Raw genomic sequence first — 26,622 nt, 5'->3', positions numbered from 1 at the left:
AGACAGCAATCCTACAGTATTTCAAATTGGATTAGTGGAAGTAATATATTAGAATTTTTTAGAGACGGTAAAGATCATACCTTGCCAGAATCCTGAATCATTTTGACATTTTCAGATCCAAATTTGTCAGAGTAGAGTTTTTGGAGTCTTTGGGAAATTTCTGAAAGAGGCGTTAGTTTAGGCTCTTTATAGATATATTCCTTTCCATCTTCATCCTCAAAGAATCCCTGTAAAAAACGAGGTTATCAAAATCTTGGGAAAAAACCACATAGGGCAATGATTAAGATGAACATAATGTGTGTGGTTCAACAAAAACATTTAACATAAGGATTCAAGCAAACATAAACAAAGAGAAATGAAAATCTAAGTAAAAAACATTTCCTAAGAGAATTAAAAAAAAAAAAGTAATTGTCTGCTACAGAATGAGTGAAAGATAATGGAAACACACAGTTAAAATTTTAAAGGTTTGCTGTAGTTTTATGATGTGCCAAGCCTTTGAGATAACTTTTCTTCACTTTTATTTAAAAAGTGAACTTTCAGCACTGTTTCACTTGCCAAAGCAGAGATCTTGTTGCCCAACAGGACTACCTGATTCACAGGTGAGTATTTTGGCAATAGTTTACATAAAAATAATCTGGAAAATTTCTTTATGTAGTAATAAAAAATTCATTCCAGAAAATGAATTTAATTTCTGTAATGCTCTTAATTTTATGTTGTACTATATTGGCATATACTTCTTTATTTTTATTACATAAAGCATTTTCTTTCAAATCATAACTAAATGCAAAATAGAATACATGGAAAGTGAAACAGGTAATTGGTTTAAAACAACAAGCCATGTCTGAGTTCATGTTTGAAACCAGAAAATAAATATTTTTGTCATAAATGAAACAGACAAAATAGAAAAGCACAACATATCATGTATAAACACAGGCTAGATTGACAAAAATACCCACATCAAACTAAGGTGAAATGCAGTAGTTTTTACTGCATTGCTTGCTTTGTAAGCGGTTACTGTAATTACCTCAACATCTGTTTCACTGTCTGTAAACTGGTATTGCTATAAAGTTATAAAAGACAACAGAATACATGTAAAGTTATACTGCTCAGAGTATTTTACAATTCTCCATGCTCAGCTGAACAATTAGCAACTGGCCTATGCATGTAGAAAGTGTATTACTCGATACTGCGTGATACCATATGCATTCTAGACATATATTAAGAGAACGTGAAGCTGTCCAATACACAGTCAGAACTTCTGTTCAAAGCATGCAATACTGATGCATAGAAAAGAGTGATTTGTTCTCTTAATGGAACTTAATGTTATTTTTTCAATTGCAATGGCTATTAATGCATACCAATCTAAGAAGCAGCCTTGCAAACGACACTGTAGCACTACAGACATTAAGTCAATACATTGCTAAGAATTGACATTATAGAAAACTTACCGCTGCCTTAAGGTAGTAAATAAAAGAAGAAAAAGAAAAAAAAAAGCAAAACATTTACTGAGGAAAATAAGGAAGAATTGTATTGAAATTGATAAATGTTTTAAACTAAATTATTGATGGTGTTTAATTATTTCTTACAGACCACATTTCTTGTGCTTTTTATGTCATGGTATCAATACAGATGATGAAATAGTATACCTTGTAAAATAAATTCAGGTTTTTCTTACTGCATAGAGCAGACAAACATAAGTTAAAAAATACTCACCTGTCCAAAGAATGCTACTCTGAAATAAGTTCCCAGCAGTCTCTTGCCTGTATGCATAACTTCTGTTACTTTACTGTATGCCCGATGAAGAGTGTCATATAAATGAGCAAGCCTCTAAAAATAAAAGAAAACAAATCATGGCATAAAAGAATAATGTAGAACCTTCCCATCTTAAAACAACAATGAATTATGTCCTTGTAGTTAATAATGAAAACCATTGTTTTATTGAACAGTAGTAATAGGTTTAACACTTGTATCAGAATGACAATATGCAAGATTTTTAATTATATATATTTAAATAAAAACATTTAATTATTTAAAACAAGAATTTCAACACATTGATATCACAGCTACAATTTTAATGCTCTTGTTCTGTGTCGTGCAGTTAGACTAGAAAAATTAGGATTTTTTTTCTTGCTCAAATTTACTTATGATGAATTTGTGAGACCCAAGGACTACTACCCTCTCTTGGTTTTCCAGGTAGGTAGCGACGACATTACCAGAAGTCCTAAAGCAATGAAGAGAGATTTCAGGTCCTTGGGGAAACTGATTAAGGGGTTGGGGGCACAAATTGTGTTCTCCCCCATCCCTTTAGTTGGGGGGATGGATGAAGAAGAATACAGGAGAACTCAACAGATGAACTTGTGGCTCCGAGACTGGTGTTACCGTCAGGGTTTTGGATTTTTCAGTCATGGGTTGGTATACAGGGCACCAGACCTTTTGGCATTAGATGGAATGCACCTGTCCCAGAGGGGAAAAAGGATCTTGGGCAGGAGTTAGCTGGACTCATAGACAGAGCTTTAAACTAGATTTGAAGGGGGTAAAACACCAGCCCATCTGAAGTGCATGTATTCCAATGCACACAGCATGGGTAACAAACAGGAGGAGCTTGAAGCCATGATGAAACAGGAAAATTATGATGTTGTGGCTATTACAGAAACATGGTGGGATGTCTCCCATGACTGGAGTGTGCCAATTGATGGCTACAAGCTCTTTAGGAGGGATAGACAAGGAAGGAGAGGTGGTGGGGTGGTGCTGTATGTTAGGGACTGTTATGATTGCTTTGAGCACAAGTATAGTGAAGACAGGGTGGAGTGTCTTTGTGTTAGAATCAGGGGGAAAGCCAACAGGGCAGATGTTGTAGTGGGAGTCTACTATAGGCCACCCAACCAGGACAGAGAGGTGGATGAAATATTCTATAGGCATTTAGGAGAAATCTCACGATCGCTTGCCGTTGTTCTTGTGGGAGACTTTAACTTCCCAGACATCTGCTGGAAATACAACACAGCAGAGTGGGACCAGTCCCATGGGAATGTGTGGGAGACAACTTCCTGACACAGCTGGTGAGAGAACCAACCAGAGAAGGTGCCCTGCTGGATCTCCTCTTTGTGAACAGAGAAGGACTGGTGGATGATGTGGCGGTCGGAGGACGACTAGGGCACAGCGATCATGAAATAAGAGTTCTCTATTCATAGAGAGGCCAGGAGAGGGCTAAGCAGAACTGACATCCTGGACTTCCAAAGGGCTGACTTTGTCTTGTTTAGGCACCTGCTTGAAAGGATCCCTTGGGAGATGGTCCTGAAGGGTATAGGGGTCCAGGAAGGCTGGGCACTCTTTAAGAAGGAAGTGTTAATGGCTCAGGAGCAGGCGGTCCCCAGGTGCTGTAAGAGAAGCTGGTGCCAGAGAAGACCCCCCTGGCTGAACAGGGAGCTTTGGCTACAACTCAGGGAGAAAAGGAGAGTTTACAGCCTTTGGAAGAAGGGGCTAGTGACTCACAATGATTACAAAGATGCTATGAGGGTATGCGGGGCAGAAATCAGGAGGTCTAAAGCCCAGCTGGAAATTAATCTGGTTTCAGCAGTCAAGGAAAACAAGAAATGTTTCTGTAAGTATGTGAGCAGCAAAAGAAAGACCAGAGAGAGCCTCCATCCCCTGCTAGACGCAAGAGGAAACAAGGTAACAAGTGATGAGGAAAAGGCTGAGGTGCTTAATGCCTTCTTTGCCTCAGTCTTTAATAGCAAGACTAGTTGTACTGAGGGAATCCAGCCTCCTCAGCCAGAAGACAGAGACTGGGAGAACGACCCCCCCCACAATCCAGGAGGAGATAGTCAGTGATCTACTGCATCACAAGTCTATGGGACCAGACGGGATACACCTGAGGGTGCTGAAGGAGCTGGCTGGGGTGCTCACCAAGCCACTTTCCATCATTTACCAGCAGTCCTGGCTGATCGGGGAGGTCCTGACAGACGGGAAATTGGCCAAAGTGATGCCCATATATAAGAAGGGTCGGAAGGATGATCCGGGAAATTACAGGCCTTTCAGCTTGACTTTGGTGCCTGGGAAGCTGATGGAGCAGCTCATCCCGAGTACCATCACACAACACACGCGGGACAACCAGATGATCAGGCCTAGTCAGCATGAGTTATGAAAGGCAGGTCCTGCTTGACAAACCTGATCCCCTTCTACGGCAGGGCGACCTGCTTATTGGATGAGGGAAAGGCTGTGGATGTAGTTTACCTTGACTTTAGTAAGGCCTTTGACACCGTTTCCAACAGCATTCTCCTGGAAAAACTGGCTGCTCGTGGTTTGGAGGGGCACACACTTTGCTGGGTGAAAAACTGGCTGGATGGCCGGGCCCAAAGAGTGGTGGTGAACGGAAGTTGGTGGCCAGACACGAGTGGTGTCCCCCAGGGCTCGGTTTTAGGGCCACTCCTGTTTAACATCTTTATTGATGATCTAGATGAGGGGATCGAGTGCACCCTCAGTAAGTTTGCAGATGACACCAAGTTGGGTGGGAGTGTTGATCGGCTCGAGGGTAGGGAGGCTCTGCAGAGGGATCTGGACAGGCTGGAGCGATGGGCTAAGGCCAGTATGAGTTTCAATAAGGCCAAATGCCGGGTGCTGCACTTGGGCCACAACAACCCCCAGCAGCGCTACAGGCTGGGGGAGGAGTGGCTGGAGAGCTGCCAGTCAGAGAGGGACCTGGGGGAGTTGATTGACAGCCGGCTGAACATGAGCCAGCAGTGCACCCAGGTGGCCAAGAAGGCCAATGGCATCCTGGCTTGTATCAGAAATAGCATGGCCAGCAGGGACAGGGAAGTGATCTTGCCCCTGTACTCAGCACTGGTGAGGCCACACCTCGATTACTGTGTTCAGTTTTGGGCCCCTCACTATAAAAAGGACATTGAATCACTTGAGCGTGTCCAGAGAAGGGCAACGAAGCTGGTGAAGGGTCTGGAGCGGCTGAGGGAACTGGGGTTGTTTAGTCTGGAGAAGAGGAGGCTGAGGGGAGAACTCATCGCCCTCTACAGCTACCTGAAAGGAGCTTGCAGAGAACTGGGGATGAGTCTCTTTAACCAAATGAGTGATAAGGCAAGAGGGAATGGCCTCAAGTTGCACCAGGGAAGGTTTAGACTAGATATTAGGAAGTATTTCTTTACAGAACGGGTTGTTAGGTGTTGGAATGGGCTGCCCAGGGAGGTGGCGGAGTCCCCATCCCTGGAGGTGTTTAAGAGTAGAGTCGACATAGCGCTGAGGGATATGGTGTAGTTGGGAACTGTTAATGTTAGGGTAATGGTTGGACTGGATGATCTTCAAGGTCTTTTCCAACCTAGACGATTCTGTGATTCTGTGAATTTAATTACCTCAAAATCTCTCCGTTTTTCATAAATGGGAATTATAAGTTTATATATGTCAGCAATGAGTTCATAGCGTTCTGCCTTCCACAGTCCATCAGCACACTGCTCCAACAATTCCATCAGCACATCCTAGATTTGGATACACATTTGAAAAATTAAAACAATTCAGTACTCATGAAAAGCATGGCAAATAATTATACCAAAGTTCTTCCCCATGAAAAAGGAGATCCTGCCTCAAAAAAAATTATCTACACATATTAATTGCTAAAAGGAAATAAAAACCAGAATGGGTTGAGTGTACACATGTAGTCTTTGTATTCACCATGAAAAGCATTTTTCTTTTAGATACTCCTGATCTCTGAAGTCTACAAATGACCCTGTGTGAGGAACCAAACTTGCCTTACCTTGTGACATGCTTTTTCAAAGTGTTGTTTCCTTGGGTTTTTTTGGTTTTGCACAAAGAACATTATTTTAAAAAGTCAGCTACACAAACATTTGTCTGGAACGATTCTGAAGGAAACTATCAAATACATTACATCAACAATGAAACAAAAGGATACGATACCAAAATTGTACTGAGAAGTAATTATCAAGGTAAAAGAGTTGAATCTGCTATACTTGGTCCAGAACGAAAAGACATATAACAACAGTTAGAGAAGCTGAGAAATCCTGAAGGGTCACAAGCAAGAAATCACTTTGGCTTTGTTGGCTTTGATCCTAATACTCTGGTAGAAAAAAATACAGTTATTTAACATTAAATAAGAAATATGCTTACCTGTACATTAAAATAGAAACATGCATTTTGCATTAGAGCAGTCACATCATAATTATGAAGTCCATTTCTTCAGTTTGTGATAATACTTTATTTTCCACGGATTTAATTTCTACTTCAATAAGCGTAACAAAACTAAGGTAACATTATTACTTTGCTCTATTTTTCATAAATTCAAAACTATCAGGCTAACTCCATTAACTAAACTATAACAAACAATGTTACAGATATTACGGAACAGCCTATAGTTCCTGTGATGAAGCTGTCCTATACTTGGTCACGGCTTGTGTGTGACAGGACCACTGTGAAGAAGCCCATTCCCATCCACATACCCTAACACATCTCAGTCCTCTTCAAACATGTCTGGAGCTCCAAGAACCTCCACAAGAAACCAGGACTGAGACTGAGAGGTATAAGATGACATGACATTTCTACCTATTGAGACCTTCTGGTACCACTCTTGCATTGTAGTAGTGAAGTCAGAAGCTAGAAGCAACTCCTTTTATCCTTAGATTTCCCACCCATTATCCAGTGGTACTCCATTCCCTTCCTCCCTTTGGTAGAGGTCTGAGACAGCATAAAGACATCACAAAGAAATCCAACTTTAATACTGAGAGCAAAAGAAGATCGAAAAATACTACCCTTATCAGTTCTGTAACTGTCCCTAAAACATCTCCTCCTTTCCCCCAGTTATTATGGGGCTGGATAGGCTTCCCAATATCTCCATCCTCAGCAACCAGGTGGTGAGAACTGAAAGGCCAGTGTTATTGATGGATCACAAGGGCTGTCCACCACCACTGTTTTATGACAAGAATCTTAACTCAGACATCAGAGGTCATCCAAATGCAGCAAAGAAGTAAAATTTTGTTTGCACACAGGAAAAAAAAAATATAAAAGAGTAACAGCTTCATGTGGGAGAGCTGATGGGAGGGAGGAAAAGAACACACATTTCTGAGCCATCTGCCTCAGTGCTTATCCATCCTCATGGGAAGAGGTTTTTTCCATAGATCTTTCCATATATTAAGGAGAACAAGAGCTCTCCTTGTAACCTATGAGAATGGCCTCTTACTCTTTTTCACTGTGCACCTCTTAGAAGAGTGGTTCTTCCCCTAACCACCTTAGTATCTGGACTTTTTCCAGTTTGTTGGTATCTCCCTTGACTTTGGGGGGGCAGCGCTACACACAAGATTACTGATGGGGTACCACAAATGCCAAGCAGGAGGGAGAAGTGAAAACCACTTTCCTTCCTTTGGCTCTGTGCTCTTTCTAATACAACCCAGCATGCAGCTGGCCTTTGTTGCCACAAGGCATTCAACCTCTTGTCCACCAGAACTCCCAGGTCCTTCTGGAGAGCTGCTGCCCACAGCCAGTCCCGTCCTGAGACACTGGGTGATTTTTTCGCAGATGCAAGGCTTTGCACTTGTCTTTGTAGAACTTTGAGAGGCTTCTGTGCTCCTTTGGTTTGAGGTCCCCTCTAAATGGCAGCCTTGCCCCCCAGCCTATCAGTCACTCCCCCTCCATTTAGTTTCATCCACAAACTTGATGATACACTGTATCCCATTACCTAGATTGCTAATGAAGATGTTAAACAATATCAGCCTGAGTATCCCTGAAGAATACCAGCCTTCACTACCATACTTTAAGTATCTTGTATGTTTGGGTAAATGGCTATTTCTGTTTTTCATAAAGTGCTTTAATATACTGAATTACACTGCATGTTGATCACTTACAAGAGCTCTAATACCATCTGAGCTGTGAAGCTCTTTCGTTTACCAATCTGTAAATTAGAATAATTCCTTGTCATAGCTAACAAGAGACCAGAAAAAACAAATAGGAAGGTAGAGATTGACTTAATGTCTGTGTTGGAGCTGTATTCTGGCAGAGTTTATTTTGGAAAAAAAACAACAAATCTGAATGAATGTTTCCAATCTTAATCTGCGTGGAATCTGGCACCTGCCACAGGCCTGTTAGCCATGGCTCAGATCTCTCACAGATGGGCTGCTTACAGAAAAGTCTAACATGGAAAGGATATCAGGTTCCAGCTTTTGCCTTCCAATTTTTGACACCCAAAAAATTTTAGTTCCGCAAGGAGAATTTGACTTGTGCTGCTGAATAAGCTGTTTGGGTAAACAACTGTTTTAATGAAATACACACAATAACTTTGTTAAAAAAAGACAAAACAAAATTTTGGTTTTTTCAACTGACTAGTTTAGGAAATGAGTCAGGGTAACCCTGGCCTGGAAGAGAATTCTTTTAAAATAAGAATTAAGAATTAAAAAATTTTCATTTTTAAAATGAGAAACTACATAGAGTCTTAAGACAAATTTCACTAATTGGGAAAACTATGTAAACTGAAGAATATAAAAGATGTTTTGTCCCTTTTAGAAACATGAAGGGATCTCCCTGACACCACCACCACCACCCCGCCCCCCCCTTCCGTATTTGTAACTACTCTTTTGGAAGTTTAACTCTAAAGTAACTAGCATTCAGGGAAATCTCAAGTTTTAAGAAAAAAATTCCGTATGACCCTTGTTAGCGGGTGTCATGGTTTAAACCTGGCTGGCAGCCAAACACCACACAGTTGCTTACACCCTCCCCTGCCTGGGGATTGGGGGAGAAATTGGAGGGGTAAAGGAAGACTCGCAGCTGATGTATCTGGCACAGTCCATGCTCACAGTCTTCCGTAGGAAGAATTCCCATCAGAGCATCATTTTGCTCAGTAGTAATAAAGTACAGCTTGTAAGAGATGTTTCTACTTTCTGACTTCTGTACCCAACTGAACTGTCATAGGATTTTTTTTTCTTAGACTAATACAGTTTTGCTTACATAAGAACATATTGAAAAAACACTCCATATACGAATATGTTCCTGTTCTTAAAGTGGCTAGACTGTTTTGAAGTACTCCTGTAAAATACTGGTCAATTAATTTATCCATGATTTTTAGTCTATCAAAAAAATACTTCTTTCCTATTATTATTCTTCTTGGGGTGAACTATAAGAACTTATCTGAAAAATAATAACTTTTTTCAATATTTAAATCAGCTAGACTTCTCCATGGTTAAGTTTAAAAAGGGTTGCATGCAGAGAAAAATTAAATTTGGCAAAGTTTGATCCCTTTGCAAGCTCCACAGGCTTATAATTTCACTCTTGGCTTACTTCCTTTCCATGGAAATACTGAGAGATGGAAATAAATTTGGGCAAGGGTTCAATGACCCAGAAAACGCAGTATATTCTTTTTGTAGAGAGTGACTAATCAGAAAAAGAAGATATTCCAATTAAAAATATACAAAAGAATTTAGTTCTGACAAATTGTTTGTCAGGTAGACACTGACAAGAGTTTCCAACAAGTTTTCATCAATACTAGTCACTAGAACCCCAACTCCTGGCTCACTTAGAGCCGCTTACAGTTTGCTTTAAGTAACATGCTAAAGTCCATGCTGCATCAGCAGAATCCTGTGCTTCAGAGTATAGCACATAATTTAAAAAAAAAAAAAAAGAAAAAAGCTATCTGCTATTGGGTGTCTTCAGAAATGAAAAGCACTATATTTTTCATTTCAAGTAATTTCAACTCCTGCCTTCTCAGAAAAAAACAAGTCAAAAATTTTTGTCTTAAAACTATAGAGCAAAGCAGTACCAGAATTTGGGAGTGAAACATATGTACCCTAGCTCTAAACCTAGCCTTAAACCATTAAATCTTCCATCTATTCCTCCTAGATTTGTTAGTATAGACTCAATTTGCACAGTCACATAATTTTGTCATACACTTTTACTGTATACAAACTAAACCACAAGAGAAAAATATTTTTTGCTGTACAATTATTCCAACACAGCTACTGCAAGTAGTGGTCTGTCCCTCCCTTTCCCACTTATCCTGGAAAATACATAGTGTAGATGTAGCTATTTGTAAGCAAGATTATTCACACTCTTTTCATATGGGCTTCTCAATAGTAAAATTTACCATACAGACAGCACAGATGGATCAGCGAAGACACAAGCAGTGAAACTTAATCCGAAAAAAAAAAAAAAAAAAAAGATGCAAATCTGCTGTCAATAAAACCACTTTCATTGTTATGGCATACTTGCTTAGGGAAACTCTAATAAACCAGCAAGAAACAGTGAGCTTATTTTCACGACTGCTGCTATAGCAACAATTTAAATTGAAGTCAGTTTTTAAAAAAAACAGATCTCATAACTCTAATAAGCCACACTAGTCTTCATCCTATCAATTAATTTAAAAGCCCGTTTGGTTTATTTTTATTCCAATAGTAGAATTTTTTTATTCCAGTTTTAGGATAAGAATAGCAGCTAAGAAAACAATGATAATATATATATCACAGTAGCCGGCCTCAGAATTGAAACACAAAATGTGAAAAACCAACCAGCACTTCAATGTGCATCAGTTCTAATACTCTTACGTTTACTTACTTCATTGAAGTGAACATCTTGCATTCCAACATCTTCCATCATTGAAGCCTCTTCATCTATATTAGGTGTGATTACTCTGAAAGCAGTACAACCTTGCCTAAACATCCCTATCATTGAAAAAGAAAAATAGAAAAGTTTACCTTTCTCCACCAGAATAATATCAGACCATTTTGTGATGCTTGATAAGGCATAAGCCATATTTAAATACACTTACCACCAAATTAATAACGACAAAAAAAAAATCCAGCCTCCCACTGCATCATTAAAATACTAGATCGCATTACTGTTTAAGTATAAATAGGTTTTAAAAAACCACAGATGTTAATATCTGGACTCCTACCTATCAAAATAAGTAGCATCTGAATCTTCCCATTTTATCTTAAACCTATGTCTAATCTACCCCACACCAGGTGTAAGGTAATCAAGGTAACTTTTACAGTATTTAATTAAACTGTCATGCTGGAACTGTGTACACCAACAGGCCCTGACATATCAGCTTCCCTAGACTGAACAATACAAATGGACTTACATCAACTGTACAAAACCATCAGAGGATGGCAGTAGAGATTATTCAGGTATAGATACAGATAGTCAGTCTACAAGCAAGAAAAAGACCCCAGCAATCTAACTTCCTTTACCAAAATAAATCTTTAGCAAAAATGAATTTTAGAACATTCTAACATGAAACCTACCTCTTTTACCCATTCTGTTTAGCTCTTTTTTATTATATCAGATTGCTGAACTAAGAAGTTGGGATTTTTGGCCAATAACTATTAATTAAAGCCTCAAAAGCAATCAGTAAATACTACAGAAGCACAAGGACTTGCACAGATTTATTTCACAACTCCTTCCTACAAAGACTGTTTCTGCTCACATGGAAGTCTGACCACGACAGGTTTTATTGAATGATCGCCTCAAATGCATGGTTTTGGTTTGGTCCTGGAAACACCACTTGTACCACCAGTACAAGCTTGACCCTCAGTATTACTGATAGAAAATAACTTTTATTTGACAGCAGGCAAAAATAGCAGGTCAGTCAAGGGAATTGCAAATTAATACAGATTGTCACTAGTTATCAGTTAGACGTTATCAGGCTTGCAGGAGGATGTAGTAACTTTGACAAGCAACTTAGTTTCAGATTTGGTCTCAGAGAAGTTTCTGAAATCATTAGGGCAGAGGGGTTAGCCTACACACTACACAATGACTGGCAAGAAGCACAAAAGGAAGAGAGAAAGGGCATCTTTTAGATCCACGACTTCGTTTCATTTTGAACTGTCATACAAAGGCAAAGCTAAAAAACTGCAAACATGAATTTGCCTACAAAAACAAAACACTAGTTCAACATCTTAATCATTCCTAAGAGATTTCTGGAATTTTCTTCTAGAGATCTATTTTTCTTAATAAAAGCCATATAATCTTCTATTTTCTCTAATCCCTGTGAACTCCTCTGATCCTATAGGGTAGAAAACTATCTTTCGTCTATCTCAAGGGTGTAAACAGCTGCTAGCACAGAACACCAAGATAGGTGAAGCATTCCGAGCACTATTATCACCGAGTCATCATCTGAAAACTTGTATGAGTTTATTTTGGCTTCTCTGGCAATGCCAAGTTTCCCTATATGCAGCGAGAGACTACTTATTGAACAAGAATATTCACTAGGTAAGTTTGCTTTAGAAAGGTCTCACTTCAGCTATTAGCAGCTCTTGTATAAATTTAAAATTTTTTACTTTCCTGAAAATTTTACTTTACCTTCATCTGAAATGCTGCCCCTTAGATGTGCAAAGTAAGCTCTTAAATATGCAAGTATGTTATCTGATTAGGTCAGAATTTTTTCCTTGGTGGATACTGAAATGCCTACAGCTTCCTCAGGGAAACTACTGCTTTTCCTAAACTATAATGGAAATCTATGAACATTAAAGTAAGATTTAAAAATCATACCTTTTCGTGTGAGATATTCTGCAACCAGTGCTGCTACGTGGACATAGCACATTGCCGCCTAAAATAGAAATAGTAACAATCTTAGAAATTACAATTATAATGGAACCACTGAAAAGAAGGTGTATAGGAAGAGCCCTAGCCTGAGATCATTTCTTTGGTTTTCTTTTTTGCTGCTTTGCAGGACATGTTCTATGACTGGTGTAAGAATTCTCCACCTCATTTATGCAAAACAGTAACTGTGCAAGAGCACTCCTTTTTTCACCAGAGCATTGCGGAGCATGAAGAGCAGTACACAACCTGAGAGTGACCACGGATCACAAACTACAAGGTAAGAATGCCATGCTATAATAAAAACAGGCAAATCTCTTTTGGGGACGTATTTTATGTGTTATGTAAAACAAAAGAGCTATTAATTATTCTACTCAACATTTGATGGTTCTTCTGCTAACCCATTTTGTCTCTCTTAATGGCTCCAGACCAAGAAAAATGTAGAGAAAAGTGGTGATTTTGAAAGCAGGAAAAAAAAAAAAAAAGATAAGAGATCTGACCTATGAATGGAATTTGACTGGTGTATTCTGGAAAGCAAAAGAAAAACGAGAAAAAGAAGTAGTCTTCAACTATTTGAGATGTTTTATAAAATTGACACTGATCACTTTTCTCCACGGAAAGGACCAATAAAGAAAGATTCAAGATTCTTCTTTTACTAAAAAGGTTTAGGCTTAACAACAAAGTGTTATTCTAACTGTAATTCTCAGTTGAACAGTTTACATATGGAGGCTGCAGAATCTCAGACACTGGACATGAAGGGAAAAGGTAAGTATGTCAAGAAATTCTCTCCAATACATACGCTGTATGGTGCTGGGCTTGGTGATTTAGAGGTGCTCATCTAGTCATACAGTCAAAGGTTTTAAGTTTTTAATCAACAGTTTAAAACCAGGCCTGAAAAGGACTAAGAGTTTGTCTTCTGAGAGAGCTGAAGTTGTTTCCTTCAAAATACATGCTAATAACAGAGTATTGTATACGCCTTCTGGGTTGCTACCATATAGAAGAAAAGAATTATAGTACTAAGACATGAGTAAGAAAGATAGCAGCTACTATTTCTTGGAGATATTTACTTGCTTACATGATGCTAAGTTTAACAGACACGTTTATGAAATTCAATGATGTCATGGAATGGGATTTACTTTCAGATGGAAGAAACTTCCAGAGATAAAATTCATTCTGTATGCTGATAAAATACTTCCACCAAGACACATAAAAATCCCCACTCCCAACTCTCCTTTTTGCTAGAATTAAATATTTTAACAGCACAGTGAAATCAGATCGCTTTCTTTTTTCAAACAAAAAAAATTGTAATTTGTCAATTTTAAGAACATTGGGAGATTTTTAGCAAGCAGTTTGGAATAGAATCAAGTTAATTTTGTAAAAGCAAGTGGAGAGAAATTTATGGAGTGGCTTTAAGTATTTTAGCAACTGATAACAAAAATATTTTTAAGTAGAAGGTCTGTGTCTTCCATGGTTTGCATTGAGCATTACTGGCTTAGTGGCATGTCAGCTACAGTAGTTAAACATATACCTTACATTAGTAATCAGAAATGACTTACAGATGTACTTGGGTAGGATAAAAACTTATCAGTCATTGAAACTAATCTATTAAAAATGCTTATTATATTACACACTAACAACTACATATAGTACATTCCATTTCAAGAAAGATAAGCTTAAGCTTATTATGAAGCTAAAACTAGTTTGATTTTTTTTCTCTTACCTCTGAAAGATCTCCATTTTTAACATGGATCCTTGCCATGCTGTCTAACCACGTCTTCCTTAGTTCAGGCGTACTAGCATAAGACTTTGCCAGACTGTACTGGAGGTCTACAAGCATTTCTGGATCATTCTCATGCTCCTTCATCTGAGCTGTAGCCATCAGCACTGTACGGATCCGTTTTGTTAAATCCTTAACATCAGAAGGGAATGTAGTGTGCTAAAACACAGAAGAGTTAGATTAACTACTATCTTTTTCTATTCTTTGCATAATAAGAAGTTGAAACCTAATTGCAAAAGATGCTATGAAAGAGTTTTCAAGCATCCTTCTACAGTATAGAAAGAAGAATAAAAACAGACCTTTATATTTCTGTCATTATTGGCACAATTATTGATGATGGAAAGAGACTGCTGAAATCTAGTTCCTCCAATTCCAACAACATCAGCAATTAACTGGCTTACTGAAATAATAACCTAGAAACAAATGTCTTGTTAGTGCATATTTAATGAAATACCCTTGAGATGTACCTATGAATCAACTACAAAGGAAATTTTGTTCTTTTTAACTGAAAGATTATTCCCCTAAGTAAAATTAGATTTAATTTTTTTTTCCTAAAGTTACTTGTACAATAACATAAGCAAAAAAACCCAGGCTTGTGTAAATTTAATGCACATGCATCCTCTGCTCTAAAGACTGACTGCTCAGTGAACTAGCCAGAGGTCATACAAGTAGTAAACTATTGTTCCTGGCTTTGTCAGAATACACAATTTTCTATGTATTCATTTTACTTTAGACTTTTACGTTCTTGTTGCTGCATTCTTTTCTCCTTCAGATGCAACAGGGTATGCTGATTAACAATCAAAATAACATCTACAAAACAGAACATTTGCTACTGACAAATAAAAATTATTTCTTATGAAACACATCCAATTGTTTCTAAGTATTTTCTTGTACTGAACATACTTTTTTGCCATCTTCCTACTCTTAGAATAGTACCAGCCTTGTTTGAACCCAAAATAATGTTTTTTGTGTCTTTATCTGACAGGGCTTTGCACAGATATGCAACCATGCATCTACCAATACAGTATTTAAAGAATGAAAAATAAAGTATACTAACTTGCAGATGTGTCCTAACAAAAGACTTCTTCCCTGTGTAATCAAAATTATTTCTCATTAAGAAGTACAGTAACTGTGAAGCTTCAGTACGAATTGAACTCAGTTTGGAATTACAATACTTCAGAATTTCATAGCACAGTGCAGAACACATATCAGCTCTACCTTCATAAAATGTAGAAGGAAACTGAGGAAAAAGTAGAAAAAAAAATAAAGGGAGTTATTCATTAAAACTAGCTTCAGTTCTTGATAAAATAAGCATGTCAAGAAAAATACAATACATTAATATTCCCAAACTGTGGAAAAAATAGAGAGTTGTAGCAGTTCATGACACAAAACAATTTTTACAGCAATTCAAAGGACAAGTATTCCACACTGTTGGGATCAGGTCAGTCCTTATTCACCAATTTTAGTTTGGGATTTTAGCTCTTAAATTTTTACATATAATGTTAACTAAAGAATTGGATAAGTACTTGAAGATTAATTATTCTAAAACTTTTTACCTTAAAAATAAGTGCCCTTAAAGCAATGAAGACATTTTTCAATGCTGTTTCAGACTGATTCTTCTGAAGGAAGCAGAGGTATACATCAAATACTTTCTTCATCAGTGGATTATGCCCATGATCAGTCAGTAGTTGATTCTTTAAATTGATAGTGAGAATTTAGGCATTTTGTACAGTGATACACTTATATTATTCTAAGAACATTCACAGATCACCCAAAAGCAGGAATTTTTAAAAAAATATAATCTGCATAGTGTTACCAAGATGTTTAATAATACAAACATATCTGAATTTTAATTAGATATTTCTAACACTTCATTAATCTTGCTTATAAAGAAAGTGTTGGCTTCTGAATAGACTTATAGAACACAATTGTTTTTAACAGCTGTTAATTAAATCAAATCAATTAATATTAACAGTTCTTTGAGAGGCACTCTCAAAGTATTAACACGCTTTAGTTACACTGGCTTTAGCAGCTCTGACAGTGGAATTTTCTCATAGCAGTACCTCCTACTACAGTGCTCTCAAGAAAACTTCCCACAAACCAAACCCCCACCCACTCACCATCTTTCATTACTGTCCTAGAACTGGAAGTGTAAGGGCTCTTAAGGACAAGATATTAGTTACTTTTCAGAGTCTTACCTGCATCTATATTCCAAAGCTCATTCTGAGGCATGCAATACACAGGGTTACTCTTGATTTCTGTATTATCGTCAGCTGCCTTCCATTCAACCTTTTTTTTTATTTTAAATCTGGTCTCCTCCAATTCCTCTAGCACAGGTACTGGCTGTGCATCTACTTTTAACAGCTCATATTCATATTGCTTCTGGTTTCCTCTGAGGCCCTGTTTTCTCCCTTTGTCCACTAAGCATATGTACTAGGTTCCTATGGGACTCTAAGATGAAACAACAAGGTCTCTCCTCTTACAAAACACCAAAATAGATTAACCAATTCAGGGACTGCTCAATTCAGTCCAGGGAGTCCAGAACTGAGAGGACCATGTTAAGTATTGCTCTCTCTGACTCCACCGGCCCTCTGACACGATTCTACTAGGTCTTGCACCTGCTGCAACTTCCCTCAGCACACTTCACTCCTGTCATTACTATATACAAGGCATCCAAACAGTATGCTGCAAGGCAGCTCCATTACTATCTCAGGTAAATTTTAAGGTAATATTAACTCAAAGAATCTAATTTAACAAATGTTTTAAAAAGACTCTTGAGGCCCATTACAGACCTGGGCCCTTGTAGCATGCCTTAAGATCTCTCAAACATGGAAGAGATGTCTAATTGCAGATGTCTCCTTTGCTATTCATGGAGATGCAGAAGAAATTCTTCAGGCTAAAGAATTTCAGCATAGCCCTAGGCATTTCAGGTGTTCTTTAATATTAAAAAATTGAAGGAGACAGTTCTCCATTAAAAGCCATTCTGATAATGTGACTTGCAGACCAGAAGTCGTCAGTGTGGTTTCATGCTTTGTGGATGCATAGATACAAATGTTTGCAGGAGACCAAAGATCTGCAAATGCCATGCAGTGAAGCCACAGGCAGGTCATTTTAGAGGAAGCTTAACATAAATGGTTGCATATATGTCAGTAAGCCTATTTGGTCACAGGAAAAAGTTTTACCTCTTGGAGGAATATACATATCTCTGTAGATGACCCCAGACCGAAACACCTAACTGCAATTTCCAAAAGATGGTAAGGCTTACTACTTCCAGATTTATAGCAAAATAAGGAAACATTGTCTTACAAACCCCTATCCTCATGAGGAAATTGATCTACTATCCTTTTTTCAGATGTCTCAACATCAGCGGTAGGTAGTTCACTAAAACCACCTAGAAATAGTAGAAATTCACACAGGATCAGTTAAAATTCTACCAAAAAGCAGACATAACTTGTGATTTCCCTGATGTAATAGATAACAGAGATCTGGATCCCCACTAGTGAAAGATGATCTTGAGGAAAAAAAGCTGTCTGGCCTTCTATATAATATGCTAATTATTCCCAAAAGAAGCAGATTGGTATTACTAATCTAGTAGTCTTCTATGATGGAGTGACTGCATCAGTGGACAGGGAAAGAGTTACGCATCTCATCTATCTGAACTTCTGTAAGGCCTTTGATATGGTTCCCCACAACATTCTTGCCCCAAAATTAGAAACATATGGGTTTGATGGATGGACTTTTAGAAGGATAAGGAACTGGCTGGTTGGCTGCATCCAAAGAATTACACCCAATGGCTCAATGTCCAAGTGGCAACCAGTAATGAGTGGTGTCCCTCAAGGGTCTGTACTGGGACCAGTACTATTTAATATATTCATCAATGACATCGACAGTGGGATCAAGTGCACCCTCAGCAAGTTTGTAGACGATACCAAGCTGAGTAGTGCAGTTGATTTGCTAGAGGCTTCCCTGTAGCATGCCAACCAGAGAGACCTTGACAGGCTTGACAAGTGAACACCTGTGAACCTCATGAAGTTCAACAAGGCCAAGTGCAAGGTCCTGCATATAGGTTGGGGAAATCTCCACTATCAATACAGACTGGGGGATGAATGGATTAAGACCAGCCCTGTGGAGAAGGACTTGAGGTTACTGGTGGATGAAAAATCAGACATGAGCCAGCAATGTGTGCTTGCAGACCAGAAAGCCAATGGTATCCTGAACTGCATAACAAGAAGCATGACCAGCAGGTCAAGGGGTCAAGGGAGGTGATTCTCCTCTTCTTCTCTGCCCTCATGAGACCCCGCCTGGTGTACTATGTCCAGATCTGTGGCCTCCAGCGTAAGACAGACATGGACGTGTTAGAGCAGGTCCACAGGAGAGATACGAAAATGGCCAGAGGGCTGGAGCACTTCTCCTATGAAGAAAGACTGAGAGAATTGGGGCTGTTCAGCCTCAAGAAGAAAATGTTCTGGGGAGACCTTATAGTGGTCTTTCAATATATAAAGGGTGCTTAAAAGATGAAGAGAGACTTTTTACCATGGCCTGTAGTGACAGGACAAGGGGCAACAGTTTTAAACTGAGATGGTAGGTTCAGACTGGACATAAGGAGGAATTTTTTTTTACAGTGAGGGTGGTGAGACACTGGAACAGGTTGCCCAGGGAAGTTGTGGATGCCCCCTCCCTGGAATCCCATTCCCCATCATTGGAATTTTTCAAGGCCAGGTTGGATGGGGCTTTGAGCAACCTGGCCCAGTGAAAGATGTCCCCTGCCCAAGGCAGGGGGGTTGGACTAGATTATCTTTCAAGGTCCCTTCCAGCTCAAACCATCCTATAATTCTATGATTTTATGTATTTCAGTGCAGTTGATTGAATAGAAGATCCTGACTCTCCTACCTGTTCTTTTTCTGGATCTTGTAGACTATTCTGGTATACTCTTACCCACTTTCTCAACATACTACATACAGATAACCTTGAAGGACTGTCATTCCAAGCATGATGGGCAGCTAGTAACTAAAAGATTAGTGTTCATTCTTCTTTAAATCTTTAAAACTAGGTATCTTCATTTTCAATTCCACCATGAAGTCTGTGGACAGAACTGGTTCTAAACTCTATCTAATTAAATTACTAATAAAAGGAATCTCATTATAAATATGCTTATGTTTTCATAACAAGATTAAAGACAAGACACTAAATCTGAATCTTCAAGCAAGGATCTGGATACACTGCTCTCATTAGGGGAGAAACAAGCTAGAGCTATCATCTGTCCTTTTTATAGCCTCACCTTAGTATTTGGAAAAGCTCAAAAAAATCAGACAGGAGGGGTACGCAAGGGGGCATGCTATAAAAAGATTCCACAGGAGAGCTACAGTAACTGATACAACTAAAACCAAGTCTCATTAGTGGAAAAATTGAAATAAAGTTACAGAAAAGGAACACACATAAATTCCTGTTAATTAATCAGTGATTTAATATAAAAAGAAGCCAAGTTCAATATAAAAGTCTGGTAGTGTCCAATTATGAATTATGATTTTGTCATACAACAGATCTTTCACCCTACATGGCCTTTAAAAGAAAGTTTTACCACTAATATTAGGTAGACACTAAAGTTTCTAGAAATATTTTTAAGAAGTTAGGGTGAGCTTTTCCCACAGATCACTGCTGATCAGTAAGAAGTCTGTATGCAATGTGTAACTGAAGCCAAAGCATTTTGCTGCGAGAGGTTATCAGCTTTTACATGATACAATAATGAAATACAATGAAACACCAAAAATACAATGCTATATTACTAGACTATAAGATATAAATATAATTTTAAAAATAGTTTTAATTTTCTTTTTTCTGAAAGGTAATTATGGGACATGTTAACACCAAGTCAAGAACAAACCTTAAAAGCCATTGTGAATAACGACAGAGTATCCAGAATTGTAAGGCAAACTTCAGTGGCAATATTTGCTTCAAGTAAAGACTGGTGAAGAACATCTGCATCTGAATGGCCATAGCCTATAGAAATTCCAAATGAAGTGTAAGTGCTGGATATACTCATTGTTTCTTATTTCCAAAAGACTTGCTGAACTAGGAAAAGATTAACAAGCAAGAAGCCTGACAGAAGTTAGTATTCAATACAGAAAAATAATTCATATACATTTAAGTATTTTTCAAATATGTGCATATAATTATTCTAACATAATTTGCACAGATGATAAGATATATTAAGTACAAATGTCAACAATAGAAGCATCAAACAGCAGTTAAAACAATAAATGTCTGAGGTTTCATATATATGTATATATATACATATATATTGTCAAAATAAGTGCTACAGTAGGATGGAGTTACAGCTGAAAATAAGTATTGGTAATTTAGCGATGTTATAACGATCTCAAAGTCAATCATAAGTCAACCATTATAAAAATACAAAACATTAAGAGTTGAAGGAATACAATCATGTACTTATATGCAGCTGAAGATCTAAGTAATTAATTCTGTTCTGTAGCAATACCATGCAGTAACTCCATATTTAATCAAAATATTTTATTGCTTTTAGAGACATACTGTATTTAAATAATTTTTTAAAAATATCCTGCTTCAGCATTGGTTATAATATGTTGTTTATGTTCCCTAACATTGATCGTCAAGAACTAGATTGACAAATGTGCCCAGGTTGCTTTATAAAAATTTGGTCTGGGTCACGTATATATGTTAGATTTACAGTCAACTTAGCATCACTAAATCAGTGACAAGCATTACAAACTTGCTGAGACCAAGAAAAGAATGGAAGAAATTACATATACTTTTATAGTGACACCTGCACTTCTTTCTGCACCTTCTTACTTCCCTGGCTGAACTATGCAATGCATACCAATAACCACCAGGTTTTTTGGATTTATACATTCATTCTGTTAGGAAGTATACACCTCTTTCCTATCATCTTTTGCATTCTCTCTGCTTCCATGTCTTCCTCCTCCTATGTATTTTCTTTGTGGTTTCAATCCAACTACATCCTTCACCTCTGTAATGATGGAAAGGAACAACTGGCATTTGGAAGCAAGTTTTAACACAACAGCTGTTTGCCAAATATTTTTCTTTTATTAAATATTCCTTTCCTTAATAAATTCATACCAATCACCTTTGGGTGACCAGAAATCCTTAAGTTAGTCTGCGGTTTCAATAATGTTGAAGATACCAAGAGATGATGACTATTTTGAGAACCTCATTGAGTACAGGGGAAATATTCTTTAAAGGAATAATTGGTTTGTGCTTCCAGATAAGAAGAAAGGTGCAAGGTTTATTATAAATACTAAGTAAAAACTGTAGTCAATAACAGGATTCCAAACAGTTCAAATTTTGTTTTTCACATAAATAATTTGGAACTAACAAATAAATAGGTCATAGACTGATTACTCCTCATTTCTACTAGAGACAGAAGTTTGGGGCAGGATGTAAGCTTAAAGGAACATGCAATTTGGTTGGGTTAAAGGACTGATGTAGCAGTGCTTTTTCCATATACATGCTAAAAACTATCCTTGTTTCAATTTGCTATTATTTTAGAGAAGCTAATATTGTATTCTTCATGTATAACTAACAGACTGGATTCTATTTTTCATATGTAACTTAAAAAGAAACTACAGAACTACAATTACCAGGATATAACAGGGACATCTGCCTGGACATGCACATGAACAATGCACCCATACATCCACAATACTGCAGAGTAACTGAATTTAAAACCACCTAAGAAGACTGAAAATAGGATAATCTCTAAGGACTACGAGCTTGACAATGATCATATACTGCTATTACAGATTAGGGTATATCTCTTGTATTTCAGTACATTTCTATGTCACTATTCTACTGGGCATCCTCCTCTCCTCCAGCCCCAACAATACACATATAGATCTACATTCCTGTAGTTTGTATTGAGATGCTTTAGAAATTTGAATAAAGGGCCTAATTTCTTCCATACTTAAGCAGAAAACTATAACGAAATTCCTCAAAGATGTAAAATATCACTTACACCGTTATTTCAGTTCTATTCCTTGCTTAAATTATTAGAAAGGGAGAAATCAAGTTTATAATTTACATTTATAGACAACTGTCATACCAAAGAATCATGATTTTAGAAACAAGTAAAGCAACTATTTCCACCAGATACATCCTTTCCGTATGTATCCCATACAGGACACCTAGAAAATTTATTCAAGTTCTTAAAACTACTTTGGATACACCATACAGGCAGACTGACAACTGAACAAAACTAAAAGTTATATAACAACAAGACCAAAGATATTAAAATCAATTTCATATTTGACATGGTTTTTACAGCAACATACTTTCACTTTGTAAAACCTTGGTCAATACAAGGTGTAATATCCTGATATTCATTAAATGTCCAACATTAAAAAAGCCAAACTATTGTCACTTTACTCAAAGGTATCTGAATAAGACACCTTCCTTCATAATTTCCTTCAGATGGAAAAAGAACAGAAAGTTTCTTTTTACATAAGCATGCATTTATTAAAATCTTTCAGCTCACCATTTCCTAAAAATCATTAAAGTTTGCACAGGGCCCAGAAACAGCCATGTTATTTATTTCCCAGAGATTCTTTTTAATAAGTCAGTCTTTATCTACAAAGTATTTCACCTCACTGAATGTGTAGTTACATGTGTAAATGCTCCTTCTTTTGTGTATCAAAAAATATCTAGAAATTATTATGATACAGTAGTAGCAGACTGATTACAAGAAAAAAGTAATTCACACAGCTATACAGTTTTCTGACATTTTTAAAATTAAAGAATTGCATTTCTTATACTTAAACAGGCATGAGAATGCATTTATAAACAGAGGTTTGGTGGGACTATTTTTTCCAGTTTTCTACTAGACTGTGTGGTAAGTCTTGTGCAATTAGGCCAACTGTTGCTTTATATTACAGATAACGAGCTAAAAGATTTTAAAGGACAGTTAGATATGCTTTGGGAAATAGAAGGATGAACACAGTGAACATACAGTTAACTCAAATAATTGCTTTACTGCACACAGTTCTTTTCAGTACCAGTGTTGCATTTTACTGGATTAGTCAACCAGTTTCATTGGTTTTTGAAGCTGAAAATTGAAAAATGGTGCTTCAGAATACTTCACATAAAGTATATTTTGCAATTTAAGAGCAGCATGTTTAAAAAGATAGGCCACAAGCAGATTTAGTTTTCAATACAGCAGTCTTATACAAGCTGACTTCAACCTGATTAAATCTTACCATTGTCTACAGAAATTCCAAGAATACTTGATATCTTTCTCACACTGAAAACAGAAAAATCACTTCATTATTGGACGCTTTTTCACTTCCAGACAAACCAAATCATGGGCTTCACAATCTCCGTAGAAATTCTAAGAAACTTATTTCTCCTTAGGGGATGTCAAAACATGGAGATATGGTCTGAGTGAATATTTTCACTTTTAGACTAATAATTTATAAGACCAAGTGGGGAAAAAAACCTGAAGTTTAATATAGCAAATATAAAAAATAAGCAAATTTTGTAACTATGGGCAGCACAAAGTTGAAGTGCATATAATTAAAAAAATTAAAATAGAATTTTAAAATATGCTGTAGTTAACCATGCTCCATGTTATGGCATCAGCCAGCACTGATTATTCTATCATAAAGCAGAGAACAGACCATCAACTGATTCCAGCTATTCATTTGACCTAGAACAGTAAAAGTGATTGAAATGCACTGGTGTGGCTCTGAGACCTGTCTCTGGTGTTGTGGTACTGGTTGAGGATGACGAATGTTATGATGTCATGAGACTTACTGTGGTTAAAAGTGAGAGAGTTATCCAGGCTGCTCAGCTGCTGCAATCTGGCATGCATCATTCCTGTTCTGTTACGGGAAACAGGCAATGTCTGAGATTTTCGATCATGAACTATGGATCCCAACCCCTCCTGGTTCCTGCAAGATGGGTGAAATGGGATAGAAGCAAAAGTTAGACATGTCAAACCGCAGCAAGACAGGAAGTGTTAGTTAAGCACAAGAAGTTTTATAGAAAGAATTATAATGCAACCTATTTACTGTTTTATGTATAAAACAAAAATAGGTAGCTTAAAAAAAGCATCACAGCAAACTCTTTCTTAAAACCTCAAAGCATGAAAGCAAAAGCACACAAGCAGTTGCTCTTGAAGTGCAAAATTTACTTCAGAGCTTTTAAGAACATAAATATTCTTGAAATATTCAGAATCCAAAACCAAATCCTCTATTTTGATTGTAAAAATTTTAGAAAAAAGTTAGAAGGACACACAGTTGTAAAATTAGAAAGCATACATGCAACAGGAGAGCAGGAATTAACTGAGGTATCATGTACATCTTACCCAAGCAGGAAGGGAGAAGAGCCATATACTTTGTTAAACTTGCAGCAATGAAGTGAAGAAAACAGAAAAGTGATCTGTGTTAGCAATCAGTACAGGCTAACTTCCTATTGTGTACCACCACCAGAGCTGATGAAAAATGAAAACCAGTGCTTGAATTACAGAATACCCTGTTCCCTTTCATTCTGCATCTGTGTATTTTAAGAGTATGTGCATTGATTGTGATATACTTCAGTGTAATGACAACGTGAAAGACTAGAAAGCTACATTTACTGAGAAAATTCATTATCTCTGCAGAACACCAGATGATTTCTATCGTTTAACATTTTTAGCATTAACATGCAGTATACAGACTAGGTGATCAGTAAACAAAAGGAAGTGTGGTAGTCTTCTCCACAAAGTAGTCAAACAAATTAGTCTGAAGAATTTTTACAAAAAGCTTGAAAAAGACAGCTCCCGTAAATCCAGAGTTTGAAGGACATTTAAACACAAAGGTTACAATCAAAACCTCAAGAAAGCCAGATTTATTTTGGTCTTTGATTTTTTTAGGGTATCTGAACAGAGATGAGATTTTTTTTTTTTTCTGAAAAATCTCCAAGAAAGTAGTCAAGTTCATTGTTTGAAGAAAGAGATTCATATACCATAAAATCTAAATTAAAAACAAAAAAGCTATCATTTTACTTAGAATGCTTCAATACCCAAAGTCAGCAACAACTTTCTCACTGAGTTCAAGAGGGCCAGTATTTCAACCCCACAAGTTTAATTATATTACCATGTCAACCACTGTGTAAGGCCTAAACAAGTTGTTACATTTTACTCTATTAAAAAAACTACTTTGCATTAAAAACCACATCAATGCAAAGATATTCAAATGATTTAGTACATGTTTCTGACTCCCGCAGATTTTCCCCTAAACAGCCTTCAGTGGGAACGTACAGGTACTTTGGACTTCAAACTGAAAAACAACAGTGCTGGAATACTCACCTTTCAGTAAAAACACTATACATAAAATTTCTAAAATATTTCAATGGACACGATTTTATGGCCAAGTGAATAAACAAAACAAATCATAAAATTTCTTCCCCAAAGACACTATTTCAAGGAAAAAAATGCTGTAAAAGATAGCATTTAAGGGATGGATTTTAAAGTAATTGATAATAAACACAACACAGACATCATTCTTAAACAGATACCAGACTTTCAGACAGAATACAGATTTGTTAATATAGTAACCAGCTACTTCAAACTGTTATGTATCATTTCACAATAACACTTCTACTCATGCAAATTTATTTGTATTAGAGATTCAAGGCATATTGTACACACTATTATTCTTAGTGTACAAGACAGCAAAATTTAAATTCCACACAGTACCTGGCTATGTATCGCTTTCCCATGTACTGGAACTGATGTAAGCATACTCTGTAGAGAACACATAAATCAGAGAAGCAACACTTAAAACAACCTCTTCTAGATTTATGTACATTGGAATTATTCAACTATTATCTTTGTTTAACGTAACCTCTTATGTCATAAAACTTCTTTATTTCTTCCACCCTTAAAATTCCCTTCCCAGTTCCCAAGCCAAGAAAAGGTAAACATGGTTCTTCTGAAATCAGTCACAGATGGTTGTTGTTTTGGGCAAATTGGGATTAATAGCAAATGACCTGTATTAATAAAAATCATCATCAAAACAGATGTTATTTGCATTGGTAAAATACTCCTAGAATTGGAAGAGATAGACTTTTATGAGCCTTGTTCCTACTCTAGTTTAAGGAACTGTGATATCATCCACTGCACTAACAAGATGGAAATTTTATTCTGTATTCCATACACTCCTATTGTGATGGAAATCTTTGAAAAGTAGCAATTTGAGATTACTGATCTGATCACAAACCAATCCTATTCAGCCCTTAAAAAAGAAGTATCTAATGGCAAAATACAGTTCATCACTGAT

The 26,622-nt window shown here is 37.1% G+C and overlaps 1 protein-coding gene across 15 annotated transcripts in view; it reads right to left on the bottom strand.

The window, feature by feature from the left end:
- Positions 1-26,622, bottom strand: part of DOCK9 (dedicator of cytokinesis 9) — a 136,402-nt gene that overhangs the window by 10,066 nt on the left and 99,714 nt on the right. For 5 of the 15 annotated variants that reach the window (XM_074859371.1, XM_074859369.1, XM_074859370.1 and 2 more), the window contains 12 exons: positions 26,040-26,087; positions 24,116-24,252; positions 20,193-20,308; positions 15,868-16,005; positions 15,369-15,551; positions 14,611-14,724; positions 14,255-14,470; positions 12,487-12,544; positions 10,549-10,655; positions 5,358-5,480; positions 1,714-1,827; positions 81-227 (listed from right to left, as the gene is read on the bottom strand). In XM_074859371.1, coding sequence (XP_074715472.1) covers positions 81-227; positions 1,714-1,827; positions 5,358-5,480; positions 10,549-10,655; positions 12,487-12,544; positions 14,255-14,470; positions 14,611-14,724; positions 15,369-15,551; positions 15,868-16,005; positions 20,193-20,308; positions 24,116-24,252; positions 26,040-26,087 — 1,501 coding nt within the window. Of the gene's footprint in view, positions 1-80; positions 228-1,024; positions 1,061-1,448; positions 1,455-1,713; positions 1,828-5,357; positions 5,481-10,548; positions 10,656-12,486; positions 12,545-14,254; positions 14,471-14,610; positions 14,725-15,368; positions 15,552-15,867; positions 16,006-20,192; positions 20,309-23,559; positions 23,604-24,115; positions 24,253-26,039; positions 26,088-26,622 lie in introns of all 15 variants that reach the window. The other 10 variants (XM_074859374.1, XM_074859372.1, XM_074859375.1 and 7 more) reach the window with 5 other exon arrangements.

The sequence above is a fragment of the Strix uralensis genome, chromosome 2 (assembly GCF_047716275.1).
Source record: "Strix uralensis isolate ZFMK-TIS-50842 chromosome 2, bStrUra1, whole genome shotgun sequence".
NCBI classification, from domain to species: domain Eukaryota; kingdom Metazoa; phylum Chordata; class Aves; order Strigiformes; family Strigidae; genus Strix; species Strix uralensis.
The sequence above is the reverse complement of the archived record's forward strand: the minus strand, read 5'-3'. Positions and strand labels throughout refer to the sequence as shown.